The 14,421-nt window shown below is 51.2% G+C and overlaps 1 protein-coding gene across 3 annotated transcripts in view; it reads right to left on the bottom strand.

Annotated features, from left to right (window-relative positions):
- Positions 1-237: 237 nt before the first annotated feature.
- The window catches only part of HELZ2 (helicase with zinc finger 2), a 28,088-nt gene continuing 13,904 nt past the window's right edge, over positions 238-14,421 (bottom strand). For all 3 annotated transcript variants that reach the window (XM_051632727.1, XM_051632730.1, XM_051632729.1), the window contains exons 9-20: positions 9,870-13,380; positions 8,978-9,063; positions 8,497-8,631; positions 7,923-8,087; positions 7,550-7,691; positions 6,981-7,097; positions 6,560-6,752; positions 5,959-6,093; positions 5,512-5,730; positions 4,862-5,018; positions 4,263-4,430; positions 238-3,611 (exon numbers count right to left, since the gene is read on the bottom strand). In XM_051632727.1, the coding sequence (XP_051488687.1) occupies positions 3,487-3,611; positions 4,263-4,430; positions 4,862-5,018; positions 5,512-5,730; positions 5,959-6,093; positions 6,560-6,752; positions 6,981-7,097; positions 7,550-7,691; positions 7,923-8,087; positions 8,497-8,631; positions 8,978-9,063; positions 9,870-13,380 (5,153 nt within the window). In that variant the 3' untranslated portion in view covers positions 238-3,486. The remainder of the gene's footprint in view (positions 3,612-4,262; positions 4,431-4,861; positions 5,019-5,511; positions 5,731-5,958; positions 6,094-6,559; positions 6,753-6,980; positions 7,098-7,549; positions 7,692-7,922; positions 8,088-8,496; positions 8,632-8,977; positions 9,064-9,869; positions 13,381-14,421) is intronic.

Here is a 14,421-nt window from a genome sequence, read left to right as displayed (position 1 = left end):
CACCATCATTGACTGGTTTGGGTTGGAAGGGACCTTAAAGCCCATCCAGTTCCATCCCCCCTGCATGGGCAGGGACACCTCCCACCAGCCCAGGTTGCCCCAAGCCCCATCCAACCTGCCCTTCAACACTGCCAGGGATGGGGCCTTAACACTCATTTCCTTTTTTACCATCTGGCTGAGCCCACATGCAGCTGTCCCCACACAGTCTGTCCAGTCAAACCACCACATACACCAACCTTCCAGTAATAAAATTTATTACTTAAATAAATTCAAATCATTCTTACAATTATGGCTTAAATATAAAAAAAAGAGGAATGTTGAGGTTCATTCATAGAAATGGTAGAAGCAGGTAAAAATATTTGTATCCAAAACATCATTTGAGGTTTGCTGCAAGTCACAGACATACAAAAGATAAAAACCTGCCACATCGAGGGTTCCTTCATTTATACTTCATGAGACTTAACATTTCATTCCTATTTAAAAAACAATCAAACAATTTATTGCAGAAAATTGATTGTCCTACACAAACCTGTCCAAATCCTCAGAAAACAGCCCAGTGGGCTTCTCCTGTGCCAGCAGAGCCAAGGAGAGGTCTCCTAGCTCTGGACTGCTGGAATTTCCCTGCTGGACACAGGGCGACGGCTGCAGCCGCACAGACCATCACAGACCAACACCTGGCAGGTTCCCAAGGCTCATCCTGGGCTCCAGCTCCAGCTGGTGCTGAGGGAATCAAGTTATCCTGTTGGATGAACCAGCATGTGTGTCCTGCAACAATGTCCTGTTGTCTGTGAGCTGCAGGAACCGTAGAGCCTGTGCTGGGACAGACACCCCGTGCTGCGGGAATCACCAAAGCTTTGGTGGGTTTCGTTTCTTGTAAGTATTTTAAGAACATGTGCTTAAACATAAACATTCTTTCAAAAGTAAATTCAGATGCAAACAGACGACTTTGAACTTTTCCCCCTACATTAACCTCTATGATTCTCTCTATCCGTGAGCATAAGGACAAGAACATGATATCCAGCTGTCACTAACAGTCTATTAAAAATATGACTAATTGCACTTCCTGCTATCCCTGACTTTGGCAGCTTTGTCACCAACTCTGCAGGTACCTGCTCACAGCCCAGGCAGCCCCAGAGTCCAGCCTGGCTATTTCTGCTCTTTGGGTGCTCTAGGGTAGTGGTTTCTTAACACCAGTTACAAAATACACCTTCAGAGGGAAACAAAAATAAAATGTACATTTTCTTGTAACACAGAAGTGACCAAGCAAAGCGTTTCTGTCCAGGCTTTACCCTCCAAAGAGCAGCAGTAAACATTTTTTCCCCACTGAGAGCAAAGAGATGCTTTGTGAGGTTTCTCTCTTGGTCTAGACAAAAATGTGGCCAAACCCCACACAAGAACACTGGACTCAGCCACTACATGTGGGGTGAGTCTCATTTGTAATGAAATGTCATGAAATGTCATGAAATAACCAGAAAAAAAAACCCAAAACAATCAGAGGAGAGTCTCTCCACTTGCATTAGATGGTGAAAATAAGACCTGCTGGTTCTAAAGGGACCAAGGTGACTTTGTTAGAATGATGCTGGCACTACACTAAAGGATTTATCCCAACAATTCCTGCATCTTTTGCAATTCTCCACATCATCTTGGAGATACACCATTGCATTTCAGCAGTCTGCAAAACAATTCCCAGAGGAGCTTAGTTTGGAATTGCAATATTATTTGCAAAATCAGGCTGGTGTGGAATCTTTTCAGCTCCCAGCTGGGGTGACTTCAAAGAAGAACAATGAACTTTACATCTCACCAGCTCTTATCAAGCATCTTTAGCACCAGCAGGAGGTCCTTCCTATGGACTTCTGTCCCTTATGGAATCACGAGCCATATGCTCATTGTTACACTTCAGTAGGACAAGCCTGGGTGGGCTCTAGCATAGGGATCAAACCCACCCAGTGCAGAAGTGCAGGAAGGTAGTTTAAAATAAGGAAGAGAATGACAATATTTCTCCCTAGGTTCTTGAATCAAGTCTAAGAGAGTCGTAAGGAGGAACACAGCGTTAAATAAGGACTTCTCCAGACAAAACACTTTCTTATTGCACATTCCTCCAAGCTGGGAAAGCCACGCTGCATTTTCCACTGCAAACATGGGACAAAACTCCCTGCCACAGGGCTGTGAGGTCACGGGGACCCTCACACCAAGGAGGGCTCGTGTCCCAGCACAGTATCTGCTTGGTGCAAAACCACCCTGATTGCATCTTGGCTCCATCCCACGTGAACATGTAGAGACAGCCAAGTATATGCTCCAGGGGGGGATCTGAGGCAGGCACTTCCTACATTCAGAATTGAAATGAGCTAAAAGACACCCCTTCCTCAAAAATACCACGCTTCAAAAAGCAGCTCCATGATTCAGCAGAGAGCACCACTTCACCCTGTGCATCTGCACCAGCCACGCAGCACAGGGCAGAGGCAGCTCCCTCCAGAGAATCTCCCAGTTCACAGCAGTTTGGCTACTTAAAATTAAAAAGGATAGATCATACACACACACACGCTCTGGTACATGGATCAAACTGCCATCCCCGCTCTTAAAGACTCAGGCCGTAAGGCCATGAAATGAATTCATAGAGTTAAAAGTTAATAAATTAGAAGCAGCTTTAAAAAAACAAAATATGGGGTAGGAAAGGAGGTGGCTCTTCCAGGAGATTTCAAATAAAACTCTGAACAGTTTAAAATATGCTTAAAAATTCCAACATTTCCTGGGCAGAGGGGTCCTCACTTTTCACTAACTTATACTGGTGAGGACAATCTCTTTTGTACAAAGACTAAGTAAATCTATTTACACAATCAACTTGGCCTTGGATCTGTGCTATTTATATGCTCAGAGAACAGCGTTTTGGCCAGACAAAGAGCAGCACGTGGCTCTCTCTTTGCTTTCCTCCTTCACTTTAAAAAACACACAACAACAACAACAACAACAACTTAAAACAAAGCAAGTGGATTTTCTGCTTCGAGAAACGAAAAGCCTTAAAAATTCCTTGGCCTTGGTTTAAAAATGAGTGGCAGTCCTCTGAAGCTTTGGTCCTCTGTGGCACACAGCAACTCTGCTGCCCACAGTCCTTGCAGTTGTTCCACCCTTGATGAATGAACCGAGTATTTGGTCCCCAAAGCGCAGCTGCACTGGCAGGTAGGATGGGAGGGGTGGCTCTGCTGAGCATCTTACCATTAAAAAAACCCTGTCATCCTCAAGAAAGTCACGCACCCATCCATCCATTTCCAATGCTTTTTGGTTTGCTAGAGCTGGAAGTCCCTGTCCAAGGTTGCGCTGACGAAGAATCCCCAAGACGCCGGGGCCCGCGCTGCAGGGGAAGAGCCCGAGTCCCCCCTGCTGCGTTTGGCTCCATGGGTCATGACACCAGGGACAGATTGTGTCCTTCCCAAGGCACACAGAATGCAGTTCAGGGAGAGAGGGATGGCCTCCTGGAGGTAGGACCTACCCTCACCGCCGGAGGCTTGGAGTCTTCCTGATACAAATCCCCTGGGCTGTGGTGTAGCAGCGGTGCTGTAGGTAGTGCTGGAGCAGCCTCCTCCACAAGGGGTTGCACTCCAGCAGGTACCGGTTCCCTGTGGGCACAGGGATGATGGGGCAGTGGGTTAGTGGCCAGAAGGTCGGACAATACCATCACAGAAGCTTTTGTCTAACATTTCTAGCCTAAGGGGGTGGGATAACTTAGAATCATTGAATCATTTTGGTTGGAAAAGACCTTCAAAACCACCAAGGCCAAGTGTTAACCCAGCACTGCCAAGGTCACCACTAAACCATGTCCCTGAGTACGATATCCACATGGCTTCTAAATACCCTCAGGGATGGTGACTTGAACCAAACGTGCAGGGACATTTCCTTCAGCCAGATCTCTGTGAAATCCCAGCTCCCTTTTCAGTGCTGCCATCTGTGCGAGCAGCTCCCCCACACATCACAGCCTGTGTGGTGAGGAGGAAAACAAGCACCAAACTCTGCTAGGAGGGAGCTCTAGTGTGCAAGTGACAGAAACAACATGGTCTGAGCCAGAGGGGGGGGGGGAAACTAATGATAAATGCTGCCCCTGACCCGTGCACGCCCTCTGCTTTGCCCAGGTTGCCCAGTTTCACACCCACAGAGAGCCTAAACGGCAGAAGAGTAAATGAAGGCCATGGGTTGTCCTAGTTTGGACTCCCACCTCTTTATCCAAGCATCCTGTGCCCCTGCAGGCCTGTGCACACTCCCAGGAGACCCACCTATAATGCAGAGTCCTTCCTGAGCTCGCGTGATGCCGACATTGACCTGGTTTGGGTCGGTAACAAACCCCAGGTACTTCTTCTGCCAGCTCTTCGTGGGCTTCCGATCAATCTCCGACCGGGGACAGGAGCGTACAGTGGACAGGATCACATATCTCCACTCACTTCCTAGAAAACGGAATTGAACCATATTAGGTTTTTTAGGAGGAAGTGTCTGGCCTCCCTCCACCCCACAAGACACTCGTTTCCCTACAGCAAGACCCACAAAACTGCAGCCACCATTGGCTTTTCTCCAGCTTCAGAGGCCATCGGACCCCTGGTCGTTGCTCTGTGAAGAGCAGCTCTTTAACCCCCTTCAGGCAGCTGACACCTTCCCATCTGCTCTGCTCTCACCCTGCCTGGGCACCCCAGAGGTTTCCAAAGTATTTATTGCATAAAATCACAAACCACCCAGAAATCTGGCCCAGGGATGCTTCCTCCAGGGCTGAAATGACCCTGGAGTAGAATTTGCTGGAAGACCGTTGCTGTGAGAAGTTCCTTCAGTGCTCGGGAAGGCAGGAGAGAACAGACCCAGCCCTTCCCTCTCCTGCCAGCCTCACCTTGACTCTTCATGATGGTGCAGACGGTCACCCCGCGGATGCCCTCTTTCATGAGGCCCTTGCTGATCTCGGACACTTGGGCGTTATAGGGGCTGAGGACGGCGATTTTCTCCGGCCGGATGGTGCCATCTAGTGTCAGCTGCTTCGCTATCCTCACCTGGGGAGCGCGGGGTGCTGCTCAGCTGGGAGCTGGTGGCCAGAGGGAACCAGCCCTCCCCACCAATGGGGGAGACCACCCTGTCCCCAGGACAGCGATGGTGTCCAGCTGGGCTGCTCCCCTTGCTCAGGGTCCTTGAGAGAAGAGATCAACCCACCCCCCCCTTGCACCAACCTCCTCTCAGGCAGCTGCAGAGAGCAAGGTCTCCCCTCAGCCTCATTTTCTCCAGACTAAACACCCCCAGTTCCCTCAGCTGCTCCTCCCTTGTGCTCCAGCCCCTTCCCCAGCTCTGTTGCCCTTGTCTGGACACACTCCAGCCCCTGAGAGTCCTTCTTGTAGTGAGGGGCCCCAAACTGACCCCAAGATTTGAGGTGTGGCCTCAAGGGTGCCATCTCTACCCTAGATCCCATCATCCCTCCCGGATCCCCAGAGCCCCCCTGCACAACATCCTGACACTTCTGCATCTCCAGCCGTTCCCCAGGAGCCTCCTCACCGCCTGTGCCGCTTCTTCTGGGTTAGCTTTGGAGTTCTCGTTTCCTTCCTCAGTGGAAATCACCAGGGACTGCTCCTTCCCCTCCACGTGCCCGAAGATGACAGGGCAGCACCCGTTATCTTTGTGGTGGAACACGCTGGCCTCGCGGCGGAGCTCGGGACACGTTTTCAGCCGTGCATTATAAAACTCCTGGGAGGGGAACGCGCAGATCCCTTTGTGCTGGCAGAGAAAAAGGGGAGAACCTGAGGTGAAGGAAACCCAAGGAAGTTCTCAGCCCGCAGCAGCAGGCTCCACCTGCAACGCCCCGTGCCACAGCTGGCAGCGGGCGAGCGCGTTACTCTGTGGCTCTAGGGAGGGAAAGCACTAACGGAGGATCTTTGTTTCCTGGTGGCTTGGGACAAACCCTGGTAGCAGCATTTTCTGTGACCACCCACGGGAGGGCCTCACCATGCGGTACTGAGTGTCCAGCATCAACGCCTGGTGCCGGTAGCGCTCAAAAAGAGACGTCTCCATGCCAAGGCTCTTGCAGAAGTCATTGTTGACCACAGGCCGCAGCTGTTTGTGATCCCCAAGCAAAACAACCTGGAACAAAGGGTGGACACCTCAACTAATGAGGGTGGAGGCACTGGTGAAGACAATCAGCTGCATGAAAAGCTATTTGCAGATGACCAACATTTGATGCTCCTTATTGATGTTATGGTTACAGCAGCCTCAGTCAAGGACCACGTTTGGCATCATATAAAGATCCTGACCCAGATAATGTGGAACCTTGTTCCCATCTGACAGGGAGAAAGACACTATGTAGTAAGTCTACTGAGAACTGCTCTGTGCTTCTTGTCACATTAATATTTTGTACTTGGGTATAAAGTTACACCTCAAAGGAAAAAAACTGCCAAAAGACAGAGACTTTGATCACAGACACTTCCAAGAACAACCTTCAAACCTGATAAAACTTGGAAGAGCAGCATGGTGAGGAGTAGAAGAGACATGCAGAGGTCTGAGAGCCCCGAGCAGCCATCCTAGAGAGGCATCTTTGGAAAGGACTTACCTTCTCAGCATGTTGGTGGCTGACCAGAGGGATGAGGGTCTCTGGTTCTGTGGACATGGCACACTCATCGATGATTATCTGCTTGACATTGAGCTGCTCCAGGGCACCGGCAGATGCAGAAGAGCACGTGCACAGGATGACATCGTGCTTTGACAGCTCATACTGACGAGCAGATGACAAAAAGGATTTGTACCTGGTGGTCGGTGCAGAAGACACCGGGTTATGCATAAGGGAAACATCTCCAGGCTCCTCATGCAGGAGCCAGGCAGAGGTTGTACTTTCCCAAAACATTTATAGCTCCATCTCCCTCCCCCGGATGAGCTGGTGTTCCCAGGAGAGGGAACTGCTCCTCTGGGCAGTGCTCCAGAGGTGGCACATGGCCAAAAGCAGCCAGCTCTCACCAGGGTCTTGTTCTACTCACTTCTTTACTTCATCTTCTGTGATCTGCAGTCCTCTCTTCATCCGAGAATCAAAGTCACAGATCTTCTTCGAGAATGGGTTGGGTGGCTTCCGGATGCGGTAATGCAGGATTATTTCCCTGAATAAAGAGCCAACATATCAATATTTTCCCCCAACACAGACCCAAGTGACCTCTGCAGGGAGGCAGACCATGTCTTCTCTGTGTGAAGAAACCCCACCAGCTAAAGAAGTCCCAGCCAGACTGTTCCACCTTTACAATTCACCCTCAAGGACACAAAATACAGCCCCTTTTCTTTAGTAGTCGCAAGCAGGAATGAAGGAAGAGACTTTTAGAGCTGCTCAAAAGAGAGCTGAAAACATCTGGGATGCTTTCAACACCTGGGTTTCCTGACGAGGTGTGGCATCAGACTGTAACACCTCCACTTGAAAAAATTAATTACAAAGCAGGTTAACAGTGCTGCTCCACAGCGGTGGATGGAAACTGCATTTGCCCTGGCTTGTTCAGCCTCACCCATGCAGAGGACATCACTCCCCAGCTCTCCTGGAGCCCAGGGGGCCTCGCGGTCCTACCTGAGCTCCTGGTTTGGTTTGGCATCCCGCAGGGATTTGCGGGAGAGGTTCCGGCTGCTGCCCGGGTACGGGAATTCCATGGTCTCTATGGCCTCCCCATAGACCCTCAGCGGTTTCAGGTTCCTCATCTTCAGCAGCATCCCTGGGGAAGGAGAACAGTTCTGCTCAGGAAGCAGCAGGCCCTGGTGGTGCTGAGGACACTCGCAGCTGCCTCTTCTCTGCACCCCTCACTCATCAATCCCACCTTCATTGGTCCAGTGGGGGATATTCTGTAAGGACCAGGTTTTCACCTCTCCTGTCTCCCACCCTCCCGCTCACAGCCATGTGTTCTCCCTCCTACAAGCCACCTCAGGGGCTGAAAACTCATAGTTACCAGCAACAACATCAACAGACTTGTGGGATGGGCCACAGTACAAGATGCACTTCCTCTTGTCCTCTTTGTCTTCAGACTTCAAAGGTGGTGTTTGCCCCTCATTCCTCTCATTCAGCTCATGGAACCAGTAGACAATGTGAGTTCCAACAACAGTTTTTCCTGTGCCTAGAAAAACAAGGAGGTTACTGAGAACACTTGAACCACAACACCCACGTTCTAGATCAGCTTCCAGACAATCAGCCATGAAACAAAACCAAGAACCAAGGGAACTGCCTAGAACAGCTGTGGGTGATGCCAGCCTATGCTACCTTCTCCTGTCTTCCCCAGGGTCCTATGGAAAAGCTGACCCGGACAGTGGTGGAGTCACCACCCCTGGAGGTATTTAAAAGATGTGCAGATGTGATGCTTAGGGATCTCCTTGGTTAGTGGTGGCCTTGGTAGCATTAGGTGAACAGTTAGACTTGATCTTAAGGGTCTTTTTCAAGGCAAATGATTCTGTGAAATGAACAGATTAGCTCTGACCTGCCTTTCACAACGAAGTAGACACGTGTTCATGCCTTCCCCCCAGCCTTACCTGGTGGCCCTTGGATGAGTGTGAAGGGTTTCCTCAGAGCATTTAGAATCGCCTGGTTCTGACTCTGGTTAAGTTTCCTGAGGCTGCCAAGGAGATCAAAGGATTTTTGCTGCAGGATTTTGGACATTGTCACTGCTATGGAAAGAGCCAAGAAAACCAGTTTAAAGGAGGTTTTAAAGAAGGTTACTGAAGGCAGCACACCAGCCATTCAACAGGAGGGTGCAGAAGGTACAAGCAATCGTGCCTCATTTACAAGACCACCTCTAGGCAATCCTTGTCCTGTGCCAAGATGTTCTGCCCATGAGCCTTCTCTGAGAGTCCTGGGGATGGAAACAGCACCCACGCCACCCTCCAGCAAGGAGTCCCTATGACCTTCACTGTGCCAACCTAGCAGCTCCTCTCCCCTGCGTGGCAGGAGAACCTCCTGGTCTGGCAGTGTAAGACCTGCCATGAGGTAAGAAAGGTGAACATTTGCACCTACCTCTTTTAGGAGGTTCATGGCCAAGGGCAATGCTTTTAGCAAGGTCAGAAGCATAGCTGAGCTTCCAAATTGCCTTCTCCTTCCGTCTGACAGACAGAGAGAAATAAGAATTAATGGAATGTAGCATAAAATAGCAAAAATTGTAATACAGCCTCATACAACTGTCTTATTTACCCGCTCTCTGCTTTGGTGGTGCATTAAATCCTTCCATAAAGAACTTTCACCAAAACTGCTCCTATTCTGCTCTTTTGCATCTGGGACTATTTTTCAACTGTCTGAAGAGCTGAGCTTGCAAAGATGTTGAGAGCAAGGAGCACAACTTCTGTCCCAACTCTAACCCCTTTTTATTTGATTAGCTTCCCATTTTTTCCCAAAATTCACATTACAAAAGAAAGCACATTCTGCCCTGGAAAAGCTATAGCAGTACCAGTCCATGCTGTGTCCAAAGGACAAACTAGACATCAGCTCTGCTTTAGTGACAGCAGATCTTGCTTCACAGCAACAACAAAGGGGAATGATTGGGAAATCAGGGAGTGCTTCTGCCAAGCAAACCCAGATCCAGAGCTTCCCCAGCCTTTCCTGACACACGGTGCAGCAATCCAGTAATGGAAGAAACAGATGCCTGGGGGAATTTCAGCATGACACCTTTGCCTGTCTCCCTGTTCTCAAGGTCAACCAGAAGAGCAAGAGGCCATCTGGAGAACACAGCTGAGAAATGCTGCCACCCCCACCAAACACCAGTTGCCCCACAGCACGACCAGTCGCAGCTGGGCAAAGATTTCTCAGGGGATCAGCAGCAAGCAGAGCAGTCCAGGTCAGCAAGGGAGCCCCATGGGAAGCCATGGCTCTGCATGGACAGGTTAACCACAGCATGACCACTAAGGACACTTACATGTCTGGCAGCATCTTGGGTATGAGCTCCACTGTGAAGCTGGCAGAGGCCTGCGAGATCTCCACAGGGATGTTCTCCATAGACATGTAGTGGATGTAGAAGTTTATAGTACACTGAGCAGTCCTGTCTGACTTCTCATTGTCGTCAGACTCTTCAGTGACACCATGAGCCACCCAGGTGTAGGTATCTGGATCAACCATCAGCTTGTCTTCTGACCCGCCCTTGTTAAAAAAAGTCAGGTTCTGGAGGCCCTGGATAAGGCACTCCTCCTCGCTTTGAAGGCTCTCAAGCTTCAGCCCACCTAAGCGAATGCACAAGTAACAGTGGTTGAAGTCCATTTCAATGGAGCACTCCTCCAAAAATTTTTTGTCTACGACAAAACTCCCTTGCAGCTGTCCTTTCCTTGTCCTTTGCTTTGCCCAGGTTATTTTGACTTTCTGGAGGACAATGGAGTCATTTTCAGCCACGGCACATGAAGCAGACTCCATGGCACTCATGGGCATCCAGATCTTGCTGTACTCCATCGTGTGCTTGTACTTGTCTTTGGATGGCAGGGTGGCATAGGCGGAGAAGCAGTCAATGGGCTTCTCTGTGTGCTGCAGGCAGATGTCAAACCCAGGTGTAACACACCACAGCTGCACAGAGGGCACCAGGAAACCCCGGTAGATATCAGTGGTGAGCTGGAACTGCAGCGCGTCGCCGGCGCTCAGCTCCAGGAAGAGTTCCACGTAGTGCGAGCACTGGCTCTGCCTCACCCAGCCCGTGTGCCTCTGGTATCGGTCCTTGCTCATCCCAAGGAGGGTGGCTGCAGTCTCCAGATCCTCACGCTTGATGGCTGCCAGCACATCCTGCCAGGTCTGGCTGCCAACCAGGGTGATGCTGTGGTCGCGGACTGGTCCTTCCTGCAGGCTGTGCTCCTTTATTGTCTCCACAGAGTACATCCTCCTCTTCCACGTCAGCCTCATGCAGTTGCGCTGCTGGATGAAGATGGGCTGCTCTATCAGCTGGAGAGACCTGTAGTTAATTATCTGGGGATCTGGAAGGCTCTCTTTGTTCAGTGGAAACAGGGCTTTAAAGTACTTATTCGTCCCTTCAATATCCACTACGAAGGCAATCTTCTGCAGGACCTGGCCCTTCAGCTGGGTGGCCATCTGCAGGCTGCGGGCTTTCTTCTCGTATGTCACTGCCTTGGAATTCTTCCTGTTGAATTCATGACAGAGAAACTCAATGTCATCCACGGAATAGACCACGGGCTTCTTGCGGAGCACGGAATGAAGGTGCCGCTGAACCACCACGTCCATGTAGCGGCGGATGGGAGAGGAAGCCCAGGTGTACGAGTCGACGTGCAGGGAGTAGTGACCTGCTTTGGACTGGACAGTGGAGTTGGAGCAGCTGAAATAGGAGCGGCTGAGCAGCCTCCTGAACTCCAGGGCCACGGGAGCCAGCTTCGGGTGGATGTCATCAGTGACAATAAGGTCTAGCATCTTGGGGAAGTCACGGACCCTAATGGCTGACAGCAGGTGCTCCCAGATGGGGGCCAGGAGGCTGAACTCCACATTGTCAGAGGGGTTTTGGCCAGGACGCACCTCTCCCAGGTGGTGTGTGAGATGGATGGAAAAAGGAACAAGGTGGCTGTACTTGTTTTTCATGGCTGTTAACTGCTGAAGGCTCGGCTCACACTGACACCGCAGAGGAGTGACAGTTCTGGTGTCCTCCTTGTTGGTGAGGAACGCTGCCACGAAACTGTTGAACATGATCATTAACTCTTCTATCATCTGATGGGATTCCCTGTTACCTGGGGAGCTCCCCTCATCCAGCTGGTCATAGAAACAGTCCTCCTGCAGCCGACGCTTCCGATGGATCCTGGAGAAGTGATAAGCCACAGCCACACAGTCCTCCAGGGTGTTGAAACGAAGGGTCCCTGCTGCTCCCCTGTAGCGGTCCTTGATGTAGAGCTCCGCCTCTTCGTAGGACAGCTGCCTGTCTGAGCAGATCACAGAGATGGTGAAGATGCCCTTTAAAATCTCACCAGTCTTCTTTTCTACGGTGACAAACAAGGAGATGACCCGACGCTCTTTCTGTGGCAGGAGGCTGCAGACATCCTGGCTAATGTGGGGTGGGAACATGCACACGGGCTCCTGGTTGGGAGCATAGTAGGTGACACCTCGCTTCTTCGCTTCCAGGTCCAAGGCGCTGCCTTTGGGAATGATGCCAGCCACGTCTGCAATGTGGATCCCAATCTCGTAGTGCTGCCCAAGATCCCTGACGCTGACAGCGTCGTCCAAATCCCTGGCACCTTGGGGGTCGACAGTGAAGGTGGGGTAACCCCGACAGTCCCTCAGATTCTCCTTGGTGACATTTATTTTACTGCTGGAGGTGTATTTGGCTGACTCCCTGGTGACAGCAGCTGGGTATTTATTCTCCAAACCATACTCCAAGTCCAGGATCTTTAGGCCTTCTTCCAAAGTCAACGCCGCATGTAGAACCTCTGTTATTACACCCAAAGGGTAGTAAAACCCTTCCCTCCAGGAGATGACCTGGACACAGAAGAGCTGCCTTCTCCTTTTCTCGTGGCTGATCTTCTCACAGCTGACAACCCTGTACTTCCCATTGACCAGCTTGCGGATGGGAATGACGTTGGGCTTCTCTTTCAGCCCTGGGACAAATATTTTGGTGACAGTGGGATCAATGGGTATCATCACCCGGGGATCAAACTCATCCATCATGCAGATGAAGGTCCGTTCTTTCTCGGCGCGTTTCAATATGCCCACCACCTTCCCCTGAGGGCGGTGGCTGCTGTCAGCTGTGCTGCCCTGCAGGAGCTCCACCAGCACCTCGTCCCCAGTGAAGGCCATTCCACAGTGAACCCTGCCCTTGATCTGAATGTTCATCCCAGGAGAGTCGTTGAGGGTGAAGGCAGAAGCTCTGTCAAACCCTTCTTTGATCAGCTCGCACCTCTTGTACATTTTGGGGTGCATGAGCAGATATTCCTGCATCATCTGAGAAGAGAAGCTGACATATTCCTGCCTGCCTTCCCACAGGTTTGCAGCCTCAGACTTCACATTCAGCAGCCCTTCTTCTGACACCGTCACCAGCACATTCTTGCTCTCATCTAAGAGCTCCTGGAGGATGGGATCATCAGGATTCATGCTCTCGGCCTCTGAGCTCCAGGAATCCGTGTCACTGTCCTCCTCGTCCCCCTCTGGGCTCCTCCTACTCCAGCTCTCCTTGTCACATGCAGCCTGTTTGATCTGGGCCATCGTCAGGCTCTCTGGGAAGACACTCCCCTTCTCGATGCACTGCTGGATGAAGCGCTTCCAGACCTTGCTGCACTGGCCATGGGAGCACAAGGCCACAGCATCCCCCACCGCCACCACCAGCGACTGGGCCCGGGTCATGATGGTGTTGAGCACTCTGGCTTCGTTGAAGAACTCGAGGTGGTGGGAGGCCGAGACGCGCAGGCTCTCGCTGGTGTGGACCGTGCTGATGATGATGACCCGGAACTCCCGCCCTGCACCGAGGGGACAAGGGAGAAGTCACTCACGGGAACCCAACCCAGGGGAAGGCCCTGCCTGGTGCTCTGCCCATCTACACCATGTCACGAGGCCACGGGCTGATGTAACCTCTCTTGGCTGAGTCACAAAAGTTGCCTGATGCAAATAAAGGAGGATGGGGGAATTGCAAGGACTTCCAGGCATGATGGGCAGACACCAGGAGGCCACCACCACCCACGCACCAGGGAGTGAAGGGCAGCACGGAGACAGGAGAAAGGCAGGGCCCCAGAGCAGTGAGGCACCCATGGAGCAGCCCTGTGTGCTCCGTGCCACCGGCAGCCCCCGCCAGCCACTCCTTGCAAACACAAGTAGAGTTTTCTGCGAATCCCAAGTTCACCAGGGAACTGAGGCTCTCACTGGAACAAGAGCCGTGACCGTTCACAAGAATCCCTCTCCCTGCAGGACTCCGCTGATTGCAGGACAAACAACAAACAGCAAGAGGCACCCTGGTGATCTCAGAGCTGGGAAGAGACTACAAAGCAGGGGTGTGGAGATCAGAAACACACCCCAGGAGTCAGTTGTTCTCACCACCAGGAGTCCCAGCTGCACAATAAAAAAACAGTAATAAATAAAACTACAGCTGAGTCATAATCGAAGTCCTTGAGGACAAAGCCAGCCCTGTCCCTTCCTTGTCACCCAGAGCAGCAAACTCCTCCTCTAGTGAGCTGCTCTGCAATTTTCTGCAGTGACCGATTGCCACAATCGGTCTGGTTTCAATTCCCTTCTCTCAGCAGCCTCCTCCCCACTGGTACGTGGGGCTTTCACATGATTCACACATGCTCAAGGCCCCGGGATCCCACTCACAGGGTTTTCACCCTCCTACAGAGCAACATCCCTACATTTGAAATGAGCTGACAATTGGGTGCAGGTTTAGTTCAGCATGAAATCCTGTTCACCGAGGAAAGGACAAAAAACAAAGAATTACCAAGCAGGAAGGGATGGAAATCAGCCAAAGGATTTCCAGGCTCTCCCTCCATCCTCATCAGCATGGGGCTGTG

This window comes from Apus apus, chromosome 15 (assembly GCF_020740795.1).
Source record: "Apus apus isolate bApuApu2 chromosome 15, bApuApu2.pri.cur, whole genome shotgun sequence".
In the NCBI taxonomy this organism is placed as follows: Eukaryota; Metazoa; Chordata; class Aves; order Apodiformes; family Apodidae; genus Apus; species Apus apus.
The sequence above is the reverse complement of the archived record's forward strand: the minus strand, read 5'-3'. Positions and strand labels throughout refer to the sequence as shown.